Below are 13,497 nucleotides of genomic sequence, written 5' to 3' on the forward strand. Positions count from 1 at the left end.
AAACACACAAATCGTCCCCCTCTAACATGACAAGTATTGAAACAGACAGTTAGTTCACTTTCAATGTTTTTTGACAGTGTTGTTGAGCTTGATGACGGGTGCATGCTTGGCCGAAACGTACTTAAGCGGTATAGGAGTCACGAACGAATGAGTGTTTCTTCTGAAATGTGATTTGAATTGCAATAAATTATTGTTGTGCTACTCTGTTATCGATTTTGTTTTGTGAATGTACAAATAGATTTATGTACTTAAATATAATTTTAGTTTCTATATTTTTTATATGTGGAATTTAAGATTTTCGAGCGACGTTATTTGTTCAAATTTTCTTTTCTTGTAGAAAATTTAGTTTGAATGAAAATTAAGAGATAGAAGAACTTTTCTTTGAATATTGTTTTTGTTTAAAAAATTCAAACTAAAAATATACAATCATCGGCACGAAAAATGGGCACCTTAAAATTTTGATGTATTTTAAAGTTTACCTAATATATTTTTTCCATAGCAACTCTTAAAATTGCCTTATATCTATCAAAAATAGTAGATAAAATAATACTTTAACCGCAAGGGTAGATTAAATGATACTTTAACAGCGAGGATAAGTTAAACAAAATTTAACTTTATACGACGTCGGATGATTAGTTAAAATTATCGGATAAAAATTGTTGTCAAAATATTTCGACCAATAGGAGCACCGTCGGATCGTCGTGTCATCGGATTTCGGATGCATGAGACTCCGGCTTAAGCCCGAATTTCTGTTGGTAATTTACTTATTTCGTTTTGAGTTATTTCGGGCTCCAATTCAATCAGCAATCGACACGAAAGAGAATTAAAAAAATATCGACTCAAAACTGACAACTAAAGAGACAGCTTTATTTATTTGTCAAATTACATAGAAAGCAACGCCAACCCAGCACAATCATTTTTCTACTCGTAATAAATTACTTGAAATAATAATTTCTGAATATTTTTTAAAACGTAACTTGCTATGGAAAAAAATATTGTTTTATACATGACGATAAAATTGTATTACCGTCTTCCGAAATTAATTCACGAGCGATTTTATCGCTCGTGAATTAATCTTTTCGGTCGGCGATAAAATACTACTTTTTATCGTCTTGTATAAAAAATAATTATTGTTCTACTGGGCCGATTTTGATGATTTTTTAAGCATTATTAAGTAATTTAATGTAAAAATTACGAAAATATGCTAGTGTCTTCTTCAAAAGCGAATATCTCCAACAAAAATATAGCTATTGAAATGATCTAAAAAACAAATTATTGAGAAAGGATGTACCTAGTCGACAAAATAATTTTTAAGTTCCCTGCTATCTCAACATACTCCACAGGGTGTTTCAAACTATCACCAAAATATCAACATTTTCTTTTCCCTCGTATAATTGACAGATGGGAACTTTCATTTTCAATTTAGAAAGATATACTAAAAAAGTCAAATAATCTAGCTACAAATTGCTTAAAAGATCATCAAAATCGGTCCACTATAACACGATATATAAAACTTTAAAATACATCAAAATTTCTAGGTGTCCGTTTTTCGTGCCGGTCGGTGTATACAAAATATCAGGATTATGTTAATTTATTTTTCGATACTTAATTATTTTTATTGTTCGTAAAGTTCTTCTATTGTAAATTGCTAACATACATATTTATAAAGAAAAAATTATTGTGCCTATTTTATATAGTAGTTAAAAATGATATAAAATATATTTCTATATTTTGATTGTGCCAAAACAAATTCACGAATTCAAGCTGTTAAAAGTATATAAAAACGGAAAGTTTGAATTTTATGTTGTACAATTATATTTTTGATATGTTGAAAGTGCTGCATGGTATTTTCTTTTTTCTTTATTTTGATCTCAGTTTAAATTTTAAGCTTTTAAGTCTCTTTTAATATTTTCCGAGTTAAATTTATTGTAAATTAATCCTTAAAAGATGCTTAAAAGACTGATTTTTTTCTTTCCTATTATTTTTTTCTTGATGATATTAATAATTGTTGGTATTGTAAAAATAAGCGCAAAAAGAAATTGAGAGATATGTAGAAGCTCTATTTATTATTTGGGATGAATTTGTTTCTTTTTGTAAATGTTTTTGATGTGTACATAAGACGCAAAAGACTATTTCGTATATATTGTAAGCTTAGCATTAAGATCCGAGACGCAATTTTAATGTTGTAAATAAGAAACTATACACTTGTAAGCACCTTTGTTTTTAGTTTTTGTAAATAAATGTCTATGATTAAGATAAAACAGTTATTTTTATTGTGTTATATACCCCCAAGTCTAATTTTTAGTTAAATAACTCATACTGAAAATTCAAATGTAAAAACTTTGAACAAAAAAGATTATGGAAAGAGGATATAAACAAACTTAGGTGGAGCTGGATCATTCATTTTGTCTTTAAAGGTAGATATAAACGTATCCAGTAGCTGACGACAGTCTAAAAAATACAATTTTTTGAAGTGGTGGAACAATATGATCAAAAATCTAATTCTTTAGCTACAATACTCCGTGTCGTATGTGGTGAACAACCCTGTATACAGGGTGCTACAAATTCGAGGTACGAGCATTATTGGTATAGTCTGTGAAACGAATAACTTTGAATTTGACAGTTCCCGCAGGCTTTTCCAGTGTTAATTTTATTAGGTTAGCACAATGACTAAAGAATATAAGGACATGTAACGCCTCTATACGGGCTGCAGCAGAATTTGTGACCTTTTTTTTGTTTTGGTGGCAAACAATGAGTCATCATTTGGTCACCAGCGACAATTTTAGTCATTTTTAATAGTTTATGTGTAGTAAACTTTGTATAAACTTTATTATAATGGTGATTAGTTGTTCAGCTTTCAAGTGTAAAAGCAGCAGCGATAAGAAAGAGCCAGGAGTTACGTTTTATAGGTAAATAAACAGTCCACTCCAACTTTTTAGCGTTTTCTTCAAACAGCTAGGTTAAGAAAAATATGTGCCACGGCACTGTTTGATGGCATCGTCACAATTTGCTCTCGGATGTTATTTGTCCTTGGATTCTTTAGTCATTGGGTTAGCAAATGGTTAGCAACTTGCGGCTATGCTGACGCAATGCCGTCTCTAATAGCCTCGGAGCGAGATTTATGACGTTACCCTAACATAATTATTCCTTATATTTGACTATGGCTGAAATCGTACTCCATAGTCAATGTAGATAGTTTTAGTGTTAAGAATAATAATTTTAAAAAATATGTGGTCATCTTTTGACAAGTTTATATTAGTTTATTAATTGCAGTAAACATTATGCGGTATGTGGTGTGAATATTTTATATGCAATTTTTTGGATTATACTCGACATTATTTTTTTTATATGACACAACACTGATGAAGGCTATAATGTTAGCCGAAACGTTTTTTTTAAACCAAAAAAAATAATGAAAAACCTAATGAAAACTTAATCAGCGTTTTTTTTCTATGATATTGTATTATTTGCAAATATAATTTTTCGAACATTGATACTTGCAAAATATATGTACATATAAATTTTGTGAATGCAAATAATAATACATCACTATTAGTATATATTGAATGTTTTTTGTTAAATTAGATCGATTTTCAAACCCCAAAATTTAAAATATATTTTACATTTTACCCATTATCTTATGTAGCTATTCATTATTTGTATATTGTAAAACATTTGCTGCATTTGTATGGTTCATAGTTTATTTGCCAAAGTATTTTTTACTATAAATAGGTATATATTATATTTATTAACTGTATATTATGTATATTTCATGTAAACTATATCATTTTTAAAATACAAACCAAAAATACGACGAATAATTATGTTTTCCATGTATTCTACAACATATTTATTAATCCGTATCTAATTAGCGTGACGTCATAAATCTCGCTCCGAGGCTGTTCTATTAGAGACGGCATTGGTCTGATATATAGAAATGTCAAAAGCTGATGACATTTTACTTTTGACAATTATGCCATTTCGTGTTGATTTTTGTAAGAAGAGGAAGAACTGTCACTTGTTTTATTATGTTCCTTTTCTATTTTAGGAAAGTAAAAAGAGTTACCTATCTGATTCGTTCAGGCACTCGCAATTTAAAGAATACTTTAAGAATATCAGTAATTTTTTTGACGAAGGGATTTTATATTTGCCATGTTGGTAAAAAATAACGGTCAAAATTCAAAGTTATTCATTTTATAGACTATATATCGGTAACCGTAATAGATACGAACATGGTTAAATTGGGGCAAAGTTGCGCTTTGTGATGTTCACCCAGATGCCATCAAAAAAGTTTCAAAAATGTCAAGGATTGCTGAGTTTTTTGGAAAAAACGGATTTTTTTGAAAATCTATTTTATTTTTTCCTGTCGTTACTTTAAAGAAAATCAAAAACTAATTGCACATTCTCATAGCAACTTTATTAGGGCTATCTGATAGTTTTTTTAGATTTTCAAATTAGCTGATGATTTGTGAGATACAGAGGGCAACTTAATTTTTTTAAATACGGACCTGCATTTTTTATTTTCGGTTTTGAAAGAACTCGGTCTCCTGAGTACAATGATATGCCACACTTTATACTTTTTTTTGTTTTTGGTACCTTAACAACAAAAAACTATATAATTATTATTTAAAATAATTTCAAGTCCGACCCTGTTTTTTATTATCTGATTATATTCATCGTAATATACATATTAATCAGCGCTAATTGACACTGAATAAGGAAAATCGAGCCAATTGGAAGATTCAAATAAATTATATCCAGGTCAGCAATTTAAAGATATTATTTTTATTTGTTTTATTGTGAATTTGAAATCTCAGTGTGCGATCTAATAATATGCGTAATATTCATCGTAGTTATTATAAATAAATAAACTTCTACAAACTAGTTTCTAATGCTCTACGAAAGGGTTACAACCCTCCCTATTTCACAAATTTATTTTTCGTTCAATTTTATTTATTCAAACTTTCTTCTTATACTTCCGAAAGCATTTTGTACTCTTTATTCTAAATGTTGAGATGTATTGATTTTACTTTTACAAATGACGTGAAGTAATGTATTCATTTGTATATTATTTTTTATTATTTTATTGCATTTGATTTTCACTATTCAATGTTTTACCCCAGGTCATTTTTAAGTTTGAAAGTTTATCGATATTGTAACGATGAATAGATTAAATATTTAAAAAAAAACAGAGCCGGACTTGAAATTAGTTTAAATAAATTGTGTTCAAATGTCTGAAACAAAAAAAATATTAAATGTGGCATACCATTGTACTCAGGAGACCGAGTTCTTTCAAAATCTGAAATAAAAAATGCAGGTCCCTATTTAAAAAAATTAAGTTGGCCTCTGTATCTCACAAATTATCAGCTAATTTGAAAATCTAAAAAAAATATCAGATGCAATTAGTTTTTTGATTTTCTTATAAGTAACGACAGGAAAAAATAAAATTCATTTTCAAAAAAATCCGTTTTTTCCAAGAAACTCAGCAATCCTTGAAATTTTTAAATCTTTTTTGATGACATCTTGGTGAACATCCCAAAGCGCAACTTTGCCCCAATTTAACCATCTTCGTATCTATTACGGTTACCGAGATACCAATGCTCGTACCTCGAATTTGTAGCACCCTGTATAGGGGAGCTATTATTATTTTATATTTTTGTTTAGTTTAAAAAAGTGAGTAGAAAATATTTTTTCATTAATAATACATCCTTGCCAGAAATAAACATAAAGATTACTATAAAAAAATCAGTCCGAGAAGATTTTAGAAAAAAAAATAGTTTTTATTTTTTTTTCATATCATTCCACCACTTCAAAAATTTCTAAAAAAATCCTGAGTGTAAAGGAGTGTAAAAGACATTTTCTGATGATTTTTAGTCAGTGACATATTTCACGAAGGTTAAAAAATGAAGATTTTAATTTTCTTTCCTCCGCTAAAAATCGTTTTTCGCTTTTCGTTTAAGAATCATGATCATATTATTTTTTCATTTCTCAGACTTCTAAGAAATAGAAAAAAGAATCAACATTAATTAATTTCGAATTTTACTATAAAAATAAAAATAAAATTGAAAAAATAGTTTTTTTTAAAATCTCGAAAACCGTTTGAGTTAAAGAGGTCAAAATTTAAGTGAATTATTTTGATTCGACACTAAATCGATCCGCTGAGTGCGAGTCAAAAAAACCCATATTAATCCGGCCAAAAAAAAACGACTTGTTATTTGACATTTTATTTATAATTGTCATTAAAAAAACGTAGTATTTACAACAATAAACATTAAATAAAATTAACACAACTAGTAAAATAGCAAAAAATCGCGCCGCAGCATTTCTAACGCTAGCTACAACTAGTAATAATATTCGACGTTTAAAATCAAAAAAATGTTAAAGCTTTCTTCATTATTTATCTTTCTTTCATCTTCTCTACTCTCGAAACAATATCTGTAATCAGATCCAACGTATATTATATAGGTAATTTGTATCTTAGCAACAGGTGAATCATTTTTTTTTGTAATATTAAGTATAGTTCTCCGCTTTTTGTAAGCGACAAATAGGCAACATTAGCTGGTTTTCCCTGTTTCTTCTTTGTCTTTTAATCTGGCTTTGGCTTTCTTGAATTTGGCTTTTAGGCCATTTTCCCTTTCTTTTGTAGAGTTGGCATCGTGGTATTCTTTACGCTTCAATTCCTGTGCTCTGAAACAGCAATAAAATCTTCTTATTGTTTGCAAAAAATGATATTAATAATAATTTGAGTTAGGCAGGGATGTGTCTTAGCGCCTCTACCAAAGATAGTAAGTAATAAATAAAAAATATAAAAATTGCAAAAGACAAAACACAAATTAATTTACCTTTCTACTTGTACTTTGACAATTTCTTTTTTATAAATATCCTTAAAATCCACACAAAACGGTAACCAAAATTCGAAAAATCCCCCCGGGGCAAAACTCTCCAAGGTTCCTGTCTTTGGTTTGAATAAGTACAGTTTCATAGTTGAAATAAACAGTTTGTGACACTCTTCCAGATTTTCGCATTCCGTTGACAATTGCGTTTGCGATTTTTCCAGGAACGCTTCCATTTTTTCCTTGAAAGGTTGTAAATTTTCTGGAGTAGAGTTGGTAATAATTTTTTCAGTCTTTTTCTCGCATTCTAAAACAAAATAATACATTGGATTACAAAAATTATGAATAAGTAATGACTATTTTCTGAAAAGCTATAATAGGTCAGTCATTGTGGATTTTTGCTTGGAAAAAAGTCCGGAAGTTTTGAAACTTTCCAGGTTTATGGGTTTTGAGGTCCCTAACTGAAATCCATAAAATGCATATTTCCAGACTTTAACCGCCAGCGCCGCCATCTTGCCAAGATGTCGTCCAAAATCGGTATTTTATAAATATCTCGAAAACTGTGCATTTTTCGCAAAAATTTGAGGAGAGCAAAATTAAAGAGAATAAAATTTCCTATAAAAAAGGTTCTATAAAAATTTTTGCTAAAGTCAACCGTTTAGGCACAAAATCCCTGAAAGTTTTACAATTTTGCGTAAAATATGATATATGTATAGTCGATTTTCCGAAATCAAATGTCGATTAGGGTTCACTAAAACTAGTTTTAGTTTAGTTTCTTCAATTTTGTCATAAAACAGTGGCGTATCATTAATTCGCTAATTAATTTATGAATAATTAATTTTAATTATTGACAATGGAAGCACAAGAGACAAGCCAAAGAGATAATATAGAAGATCATGCGCAAATCACTTACAAGCAAGTAGAAGAGACAATAAGGAAACTTAAAAATAGAAAATCTCCTAATCAAGATAAAATACCAAACGAGCTAATAAAAAACGCAGGCACGGCTACCATAGAGGAATACACAAAACTGTTTAACATTATATTACAACATAAGAAAATACCAGAAGAATGGAAACAAAGTATAACAATACCCATTTTTAAAAAGGGAGATAAAACAGACCCAGCAAACTATAGAGGAATAACATTACTGAGCACCTCGCTAAAACTTCTGACTAAGATCAATGCGGACAAAATCTCCTCAATAGTGCCAATAAGCGAGGAACAACAAGGATTCCGAAGAAACCGATCAACTACCGATGCACTATTCATACTCAGGCAACTAGTTGAAAAATCCTTAGAATATAACTCTCCAGCCTATCTATGTTTTATAGATTTAACAAAGGCCTTTGATAGAGTCTAACTAAAAGACATCACCATCTTGGAAAGCAGTAATGTGTCGAAAGAACTCACAGAACTTATCAAGGACTTAAACACAAACACAACAACCCAAATAAGAACAAATTTTACTTTAACGCAACATCTTCGAACTACAACTGGTATTCGCCAAGGCGACAGTCTCAGCCCTCTGTTATTCAACACAATCATGGATCAAGTAATAAAAACCGTCAAGAATACTGGATTAGGATATCGAATGGGAATGCATAAAGTAAACATATTATGCTATGCCGATGACGCAGTACTTATTGCAGAGTCAGAAGACGACCTCCAAAGAATGCTACAAGCTTTTAACAGACAGGCAGAAAAACTTAACATGCAAATTTCCACAAATAAGACTAAATGCATGACCATTACAAAGGAGCCTCTATGGTGCAAATTGGTAATAAAAGACAAAACCATTGATCAGATAATGTCATTCGAATACCTCGGATGCAAAATTACAACTCAGGATTCCTGGAAGGAGAAAACAAGCCAATAAAGCTGCCGCAATATCAGGACATCTTAAATATCCCATATGGAAAAACAAACATTTGAGTACAGAATGTAAGTCAAGAATATACAAAACCTGCATACGACCAGTGATGACATATGGTGCGGAAACCAGAGCTGAAACATCAGTAACAAAGAGAATCCTACGAACTACTGAAATGAAGACCTTAAGAATGATAACTGGATACACATTGAGGGACAGACAGAGAAATGTAGACTTAAGAGAAAAGTGCCAAACAAACGACGTTGTCAGATGGATAAGGCAGAGAAGAAGAGAATGGAACCAGATGGGCCCCGACAGAATGGCCATAATAATTCGCAACAACGTACCCCATGGCAGAAGACCTACTGGACGACCACCTAAACGTTGGCAAGACAGTTGGCAGTCAACCTCGCAAGAGTTGCTTAGACGAGGAGGAAACCGGAACTAAACAGGCGATACGCCTTCTAAAAGAAGAAGAAGAAGAAGAACAAGAAGAAAATGTGTACTTGTTTCCACACCACCCAAGAGTAAGTACATGGCGTGTTTATTTTAACGTGGTCTCCCCGGAGGCCTACTCCACTAGGTAAATTAAAAACTTTAACTTATCTGCACAAGCCCGACGGACCTGGCCATTGATGTCAAAGTCGATCGTGTCTGCTGTGCTGAGCTCAGCAGGGTGGTCTCTCAATTCGTCCAACTCTTCATCTTCAGCCGCCAGAGGGATATCTACAGACAAGTCCAACTCCTCTTCACCGGATTCGTCGAGTGACACTTCAGTGACGTTGTCACAGGATTTCCCATTGCAGTATGCACATATCATTGAACATTTTAATCCTGCTTTTCTGCATCCGCAGGCCTTACCACAGTTGTTGGTTTTGCATTTACAGGATAAAAATGCCAATAGGCATTTTGGAGCTGGATCTATCAACGTTGTGACTGGAGTAAGGCCTGTTTTTGTTTTCTTCCAACCCCATTCTTCGGCATCTTTGGTACAACCAGACCAATTCTGAACCTGGTGGTAAGTTCGCAATGAATGCTGTCCAGCACGACAGTTAATTATTCATAAATTAATGAGCGAATTAATGATACGCCACTGTTTCATGACAAAATTGAAGAAACTAAACTAAAACTAGTTTTTAGGGAACCCTAATCGATATTTGATTTCAGAAAATCGACTATACATATGTATATCATACTTTACGCAAAGTTTCCAGGGATTTTGTGCCTAAACGGTTGAGTTTAGCAAAAATTTCCATAGAATCTTTTTTATAGGAAATTTTATTCTCTTTAATTTTGCTCTCTTCAAAATTTTTTGCGAAAAATGCATAGTTTTCGAGATATTTACAAAATACCAATTTTGGGCGCCATCTTGGCAAGATGGCGGCAAGTGGAAATGGGCATTTTATGGATTTTAGTTAGGGACCCCATAACCTATAAACCTGCAAAGTTTCAAAACTTAAAGAATTTTTTCCAAGCAGGCCCCTTTTTTGATCCCCAATGACTGAACTATAGGAAGTTCTATCTAGCTTGAAATATATTGTTACATAATATATATAAATTCTTTTAAGTAATAGCCGTACGATATAAAAACGGCGTCCAGTTGGCAATGAAATGACCATCGATAATATCCCCTATATAATTTTAGATATAATATAAAAAAGATCTTCATTTACAAGCCTTCCCTAATACGTTTGCTTTGGCATCATTATTGTAAAAGAATAATCTACCATTTCGATTACTAAGTAAATCTAAAACAGTGCACTTGAATATATTTTTTTTAATTAGTAGAGAATATCATATCGTGCAATTGCAAAGTAATTATAATTATTACAGAAATATATCGAGTGTTGCATCGTCGAGCGGGACATAGGACATCCCATGTAAATTTTAATGTGGTCAATTATTGGCTTCCTTAATTATTTTTGAAAATAATTCTATTTAGGTTTATTGAAGAGCACTAAAACCCACATTCAAAAGAATAACTAGATATTTTTGATTAGCCCGTTTACGAGTTATCGCCGATTTCTTTTTAAATATTTCTCCTTTCTTATGGCCCTGTATTTACTTATGAGCACCAGTCAAGGTAAAAGATAACTGTCAAATGAAGTTGTCATTTCAGAAATTTACCAATTTAGTGCTTTATTATTATTGAAACCTCATTCCTACATCGGAAATCTTAAAGATGTATTTATAAATACAAATTAATATGAATCAAAGTAAAATAAAGTAATCAATTACAATGTTAATTATAGTATTATTACAATATTCAATAACTTATTACTTCATTTGACAGTTATATTTTACCTTGACTGGTGGTCATAAGTAAATACAGGGCCATAAGAAAGGAGAAATATTTAAAAAGAAATCGGCGATAACTCGTAAACGAGCTAATCAAAAATATCTAAAGTTATTCTTTTGAATGTGGGTTTTAGTGCTCTTTAATAAACCTAAATAGAATTATTCTCTAAAATAATTAGGGAAGCCAATAACTGATCCCTTTAAAATTTACATGGGATTTCCTATGTCACGTCCGACGATGCAACACCCGGTCATGCCCCAATATTAATAATCTAGTCTAATATTGATAACTAACAATTTGTAACAAAATTGTTGAATTGTGCTTACAAATTTAGATAATACTAAATAAACACTTTAGGTGCTACTTGTTACCAACCTTGAAGTTTATTTTTGAGTAGATTAAGCTCCCCCCTCAAACTGTCAAAATCCAGCGCCATGGCTCGTCTTATATCGCCTGGTTCGGGTACAGGTAGGGGAGGGGGTTTGTCGTCCTCTTGGCACCTCCTTACGTAAGTATTAACTAGGAAGTGAAGTAAAGTTACTCCGGCTTGAGCACTCTTTACATCCCTGAGTTTGGGTAGGACATCGAGTCCGAATCCATCGGCTTGGCCTCGAGCTACGTTGCCACCGTTCATGTAATTCCCTAGTGTTAAAACCTGAAATGTTTTGTAACATAGTTAATTAAAAAAAGGATAAGGATGTCAAATCATATAAGAAATGGATTAAGCAGTAGAACTAGAGGAAAACACCAATGGTCGATGGAGAACAACACAGAACATAGCTATCGTCAAATAGCATTACAGAGTATAAGATTAATAAAAATGTGCATTGGCAAAGAATTTTCCACACAAAGGATAAAAAATGTCTATACCTATGTGGCGGATTCATCTCTCCAAAAAAATCCTTTATGGATATTTAAAGCAACGTCCGTTTAGGTTTAACGCCAGAAGTGTTTACAAAAAATAACTATTTTATTTTGTAGATTTTCTTGCAGTGCGGTGGCGAAATACCCATAAAGGATTTTTTTCGAGACACACAAAGGATTAAAGCCCTTATTAAAAAAAAATTCTTGAAGTAGGGGTACATAACTCCAAAAGAAGCACATATTTGCCAAAACTTGAAAATATATAATTTCTAACCAAAGATGACGATGATACAATTTTACCAAGAGGTATGGTAGTATAGTCTGTAAAACGAATAACTTTGAATTTGACAGTTCCCGCGGGCTTTTCTAGTGTTAATTTTATTAGGTTAGCAACTTGCGGCCATGCTGACGCAATGCCGTCTCTAATAGAACAGCCTAGCAACGAGATTTATGACGTCACACTAGTTAGATACAACAAATTAATAACTATGTTGTAGAATACATGAAAAACATAATTATTCCTCGATTTGTTGGTTTGTATTTTAAAAATGATATAGTTTACATGAAATATATATAATATACAGTTAATAAATACAATATATATACCTATTTATATTAATAAATACTTTGGCAGATAAACTATGAACCATACAAATGCAGCAAATGTTTTACATATGACTGAAATCGTACTCCATAGTCAATGTAGATAGTTTTTGTGTTAAGAATAATAATTTAAAAAAATATGTGGTCATCTTTTGACAAATTTATATTAGTTTATTAATTGCAGTAAATATTATAATATATAAATAAATTTTGTGAATGCAAATAATAATACATCACTATTAGTAGATATTGAATGTTTTTTGTTAAATTAGATTGATTTTCGAACCCCAAAATTTAAAATATATTTTACATTTTACCCATTATCTTATGTACCACCTATTCATTATTTTTATATTGTAAAACATTTGCTGCATTTGTATGGTTCATGTTTATTAGCCAAAGTATTTATTACAATAAATCGGTATATATTATATTGTATTTATTAACTGTATATTATGTATATTTCATGTAAACTATATCATTTTTAAAATACAAACCAAAAATACGAGGAATAATTATGTTTCCCATGTATTCTCCAACATATTTATTAATCCGTATTATCTAACTAGCGTGACGTCATAAATCTCGCTCGTGGCTGTTCTAATAGAGACGGCATTGGTCTAATATTTAGAAATGTCAAAAGCTGATGACATTTTACTTTTGTCAATTATGACATTTCGTGTTGATTTTTGCAAGAAGAGGAAGAATTGTCACTTGTTTTATTATTTTCCTTTTCTATTTCACGAAAGTAAAAAGAGTTACCTATCTGATTCGTTCAGGCTAGTTCAGGCACTCAATTTAAAGAATATCAGTAACTTTTTTGATAGAGGGATTTTATATTTGCTATGTTGGTAAAAAATAACGGTCAAAATTCAAAGTTATTCATTTTATAGACTATAGCATAGTTTAAGGAAAAGAGTAGTTGCACTCTCGCAAATATTTTCTGCCAGTTTTTGCAAGCTGTCGAATATCGGCAGCTTGCAAAGTGTTTCAGTTGAATTCCGTCCGTCGAGCTGCGAGGTTCG

General features: G+C 31.3%; 1 protein-coding gene across 1 annotated transcript in view; it reads right to left on the reverse strand.

Moving 5' to 3' along the window:
* Positions 1-6,211: 6,211 nt before the first annotated feature.
* Positions 6,212-13,497, reverse strand: part of LOC115880575 (formin-2) — a 55,673-nt gene continuing 48,387 nt past the window's right edge. The window contains exons 16-18 of the mRNA XM_030897835.1: positions 11,381-11,660; positions 6,843-7,140; positions 6,212-6,687 (exon numbers count right to left, since the gene is read on the reverse strand). Coding sequence (XP_030753695.1) covers positions 6,555-6,687; positions 6,843-7,140; positions 11,381-11,660 — 711 coding nt within the window. The 3' untranslated portion in view covers positions 6,212-6,554. The remainder of the gene's footprint in view (positions 6,688-6,842; positions 7,141-11,380; positions 11,661-13,497) is intronic.

This window comes from Sitophilus oryzae, unplaced genomic scaffold (genome assembly GCF_002938485.1).
Source record: "Sitophilus oryzae breed Bouriz unplaced genomic scaffold, Soryzae_2.0 scaffold_1081_pilon_pilon, whole genome shotgun sequence".
In the NCBI taxonomy this organism is placed as follows: Eukaryota; Metazoa; Arthropoda; class Insecta; order Coleoptera; family Curculionidae; genus Sitophilus; species Sitophilus oryzae.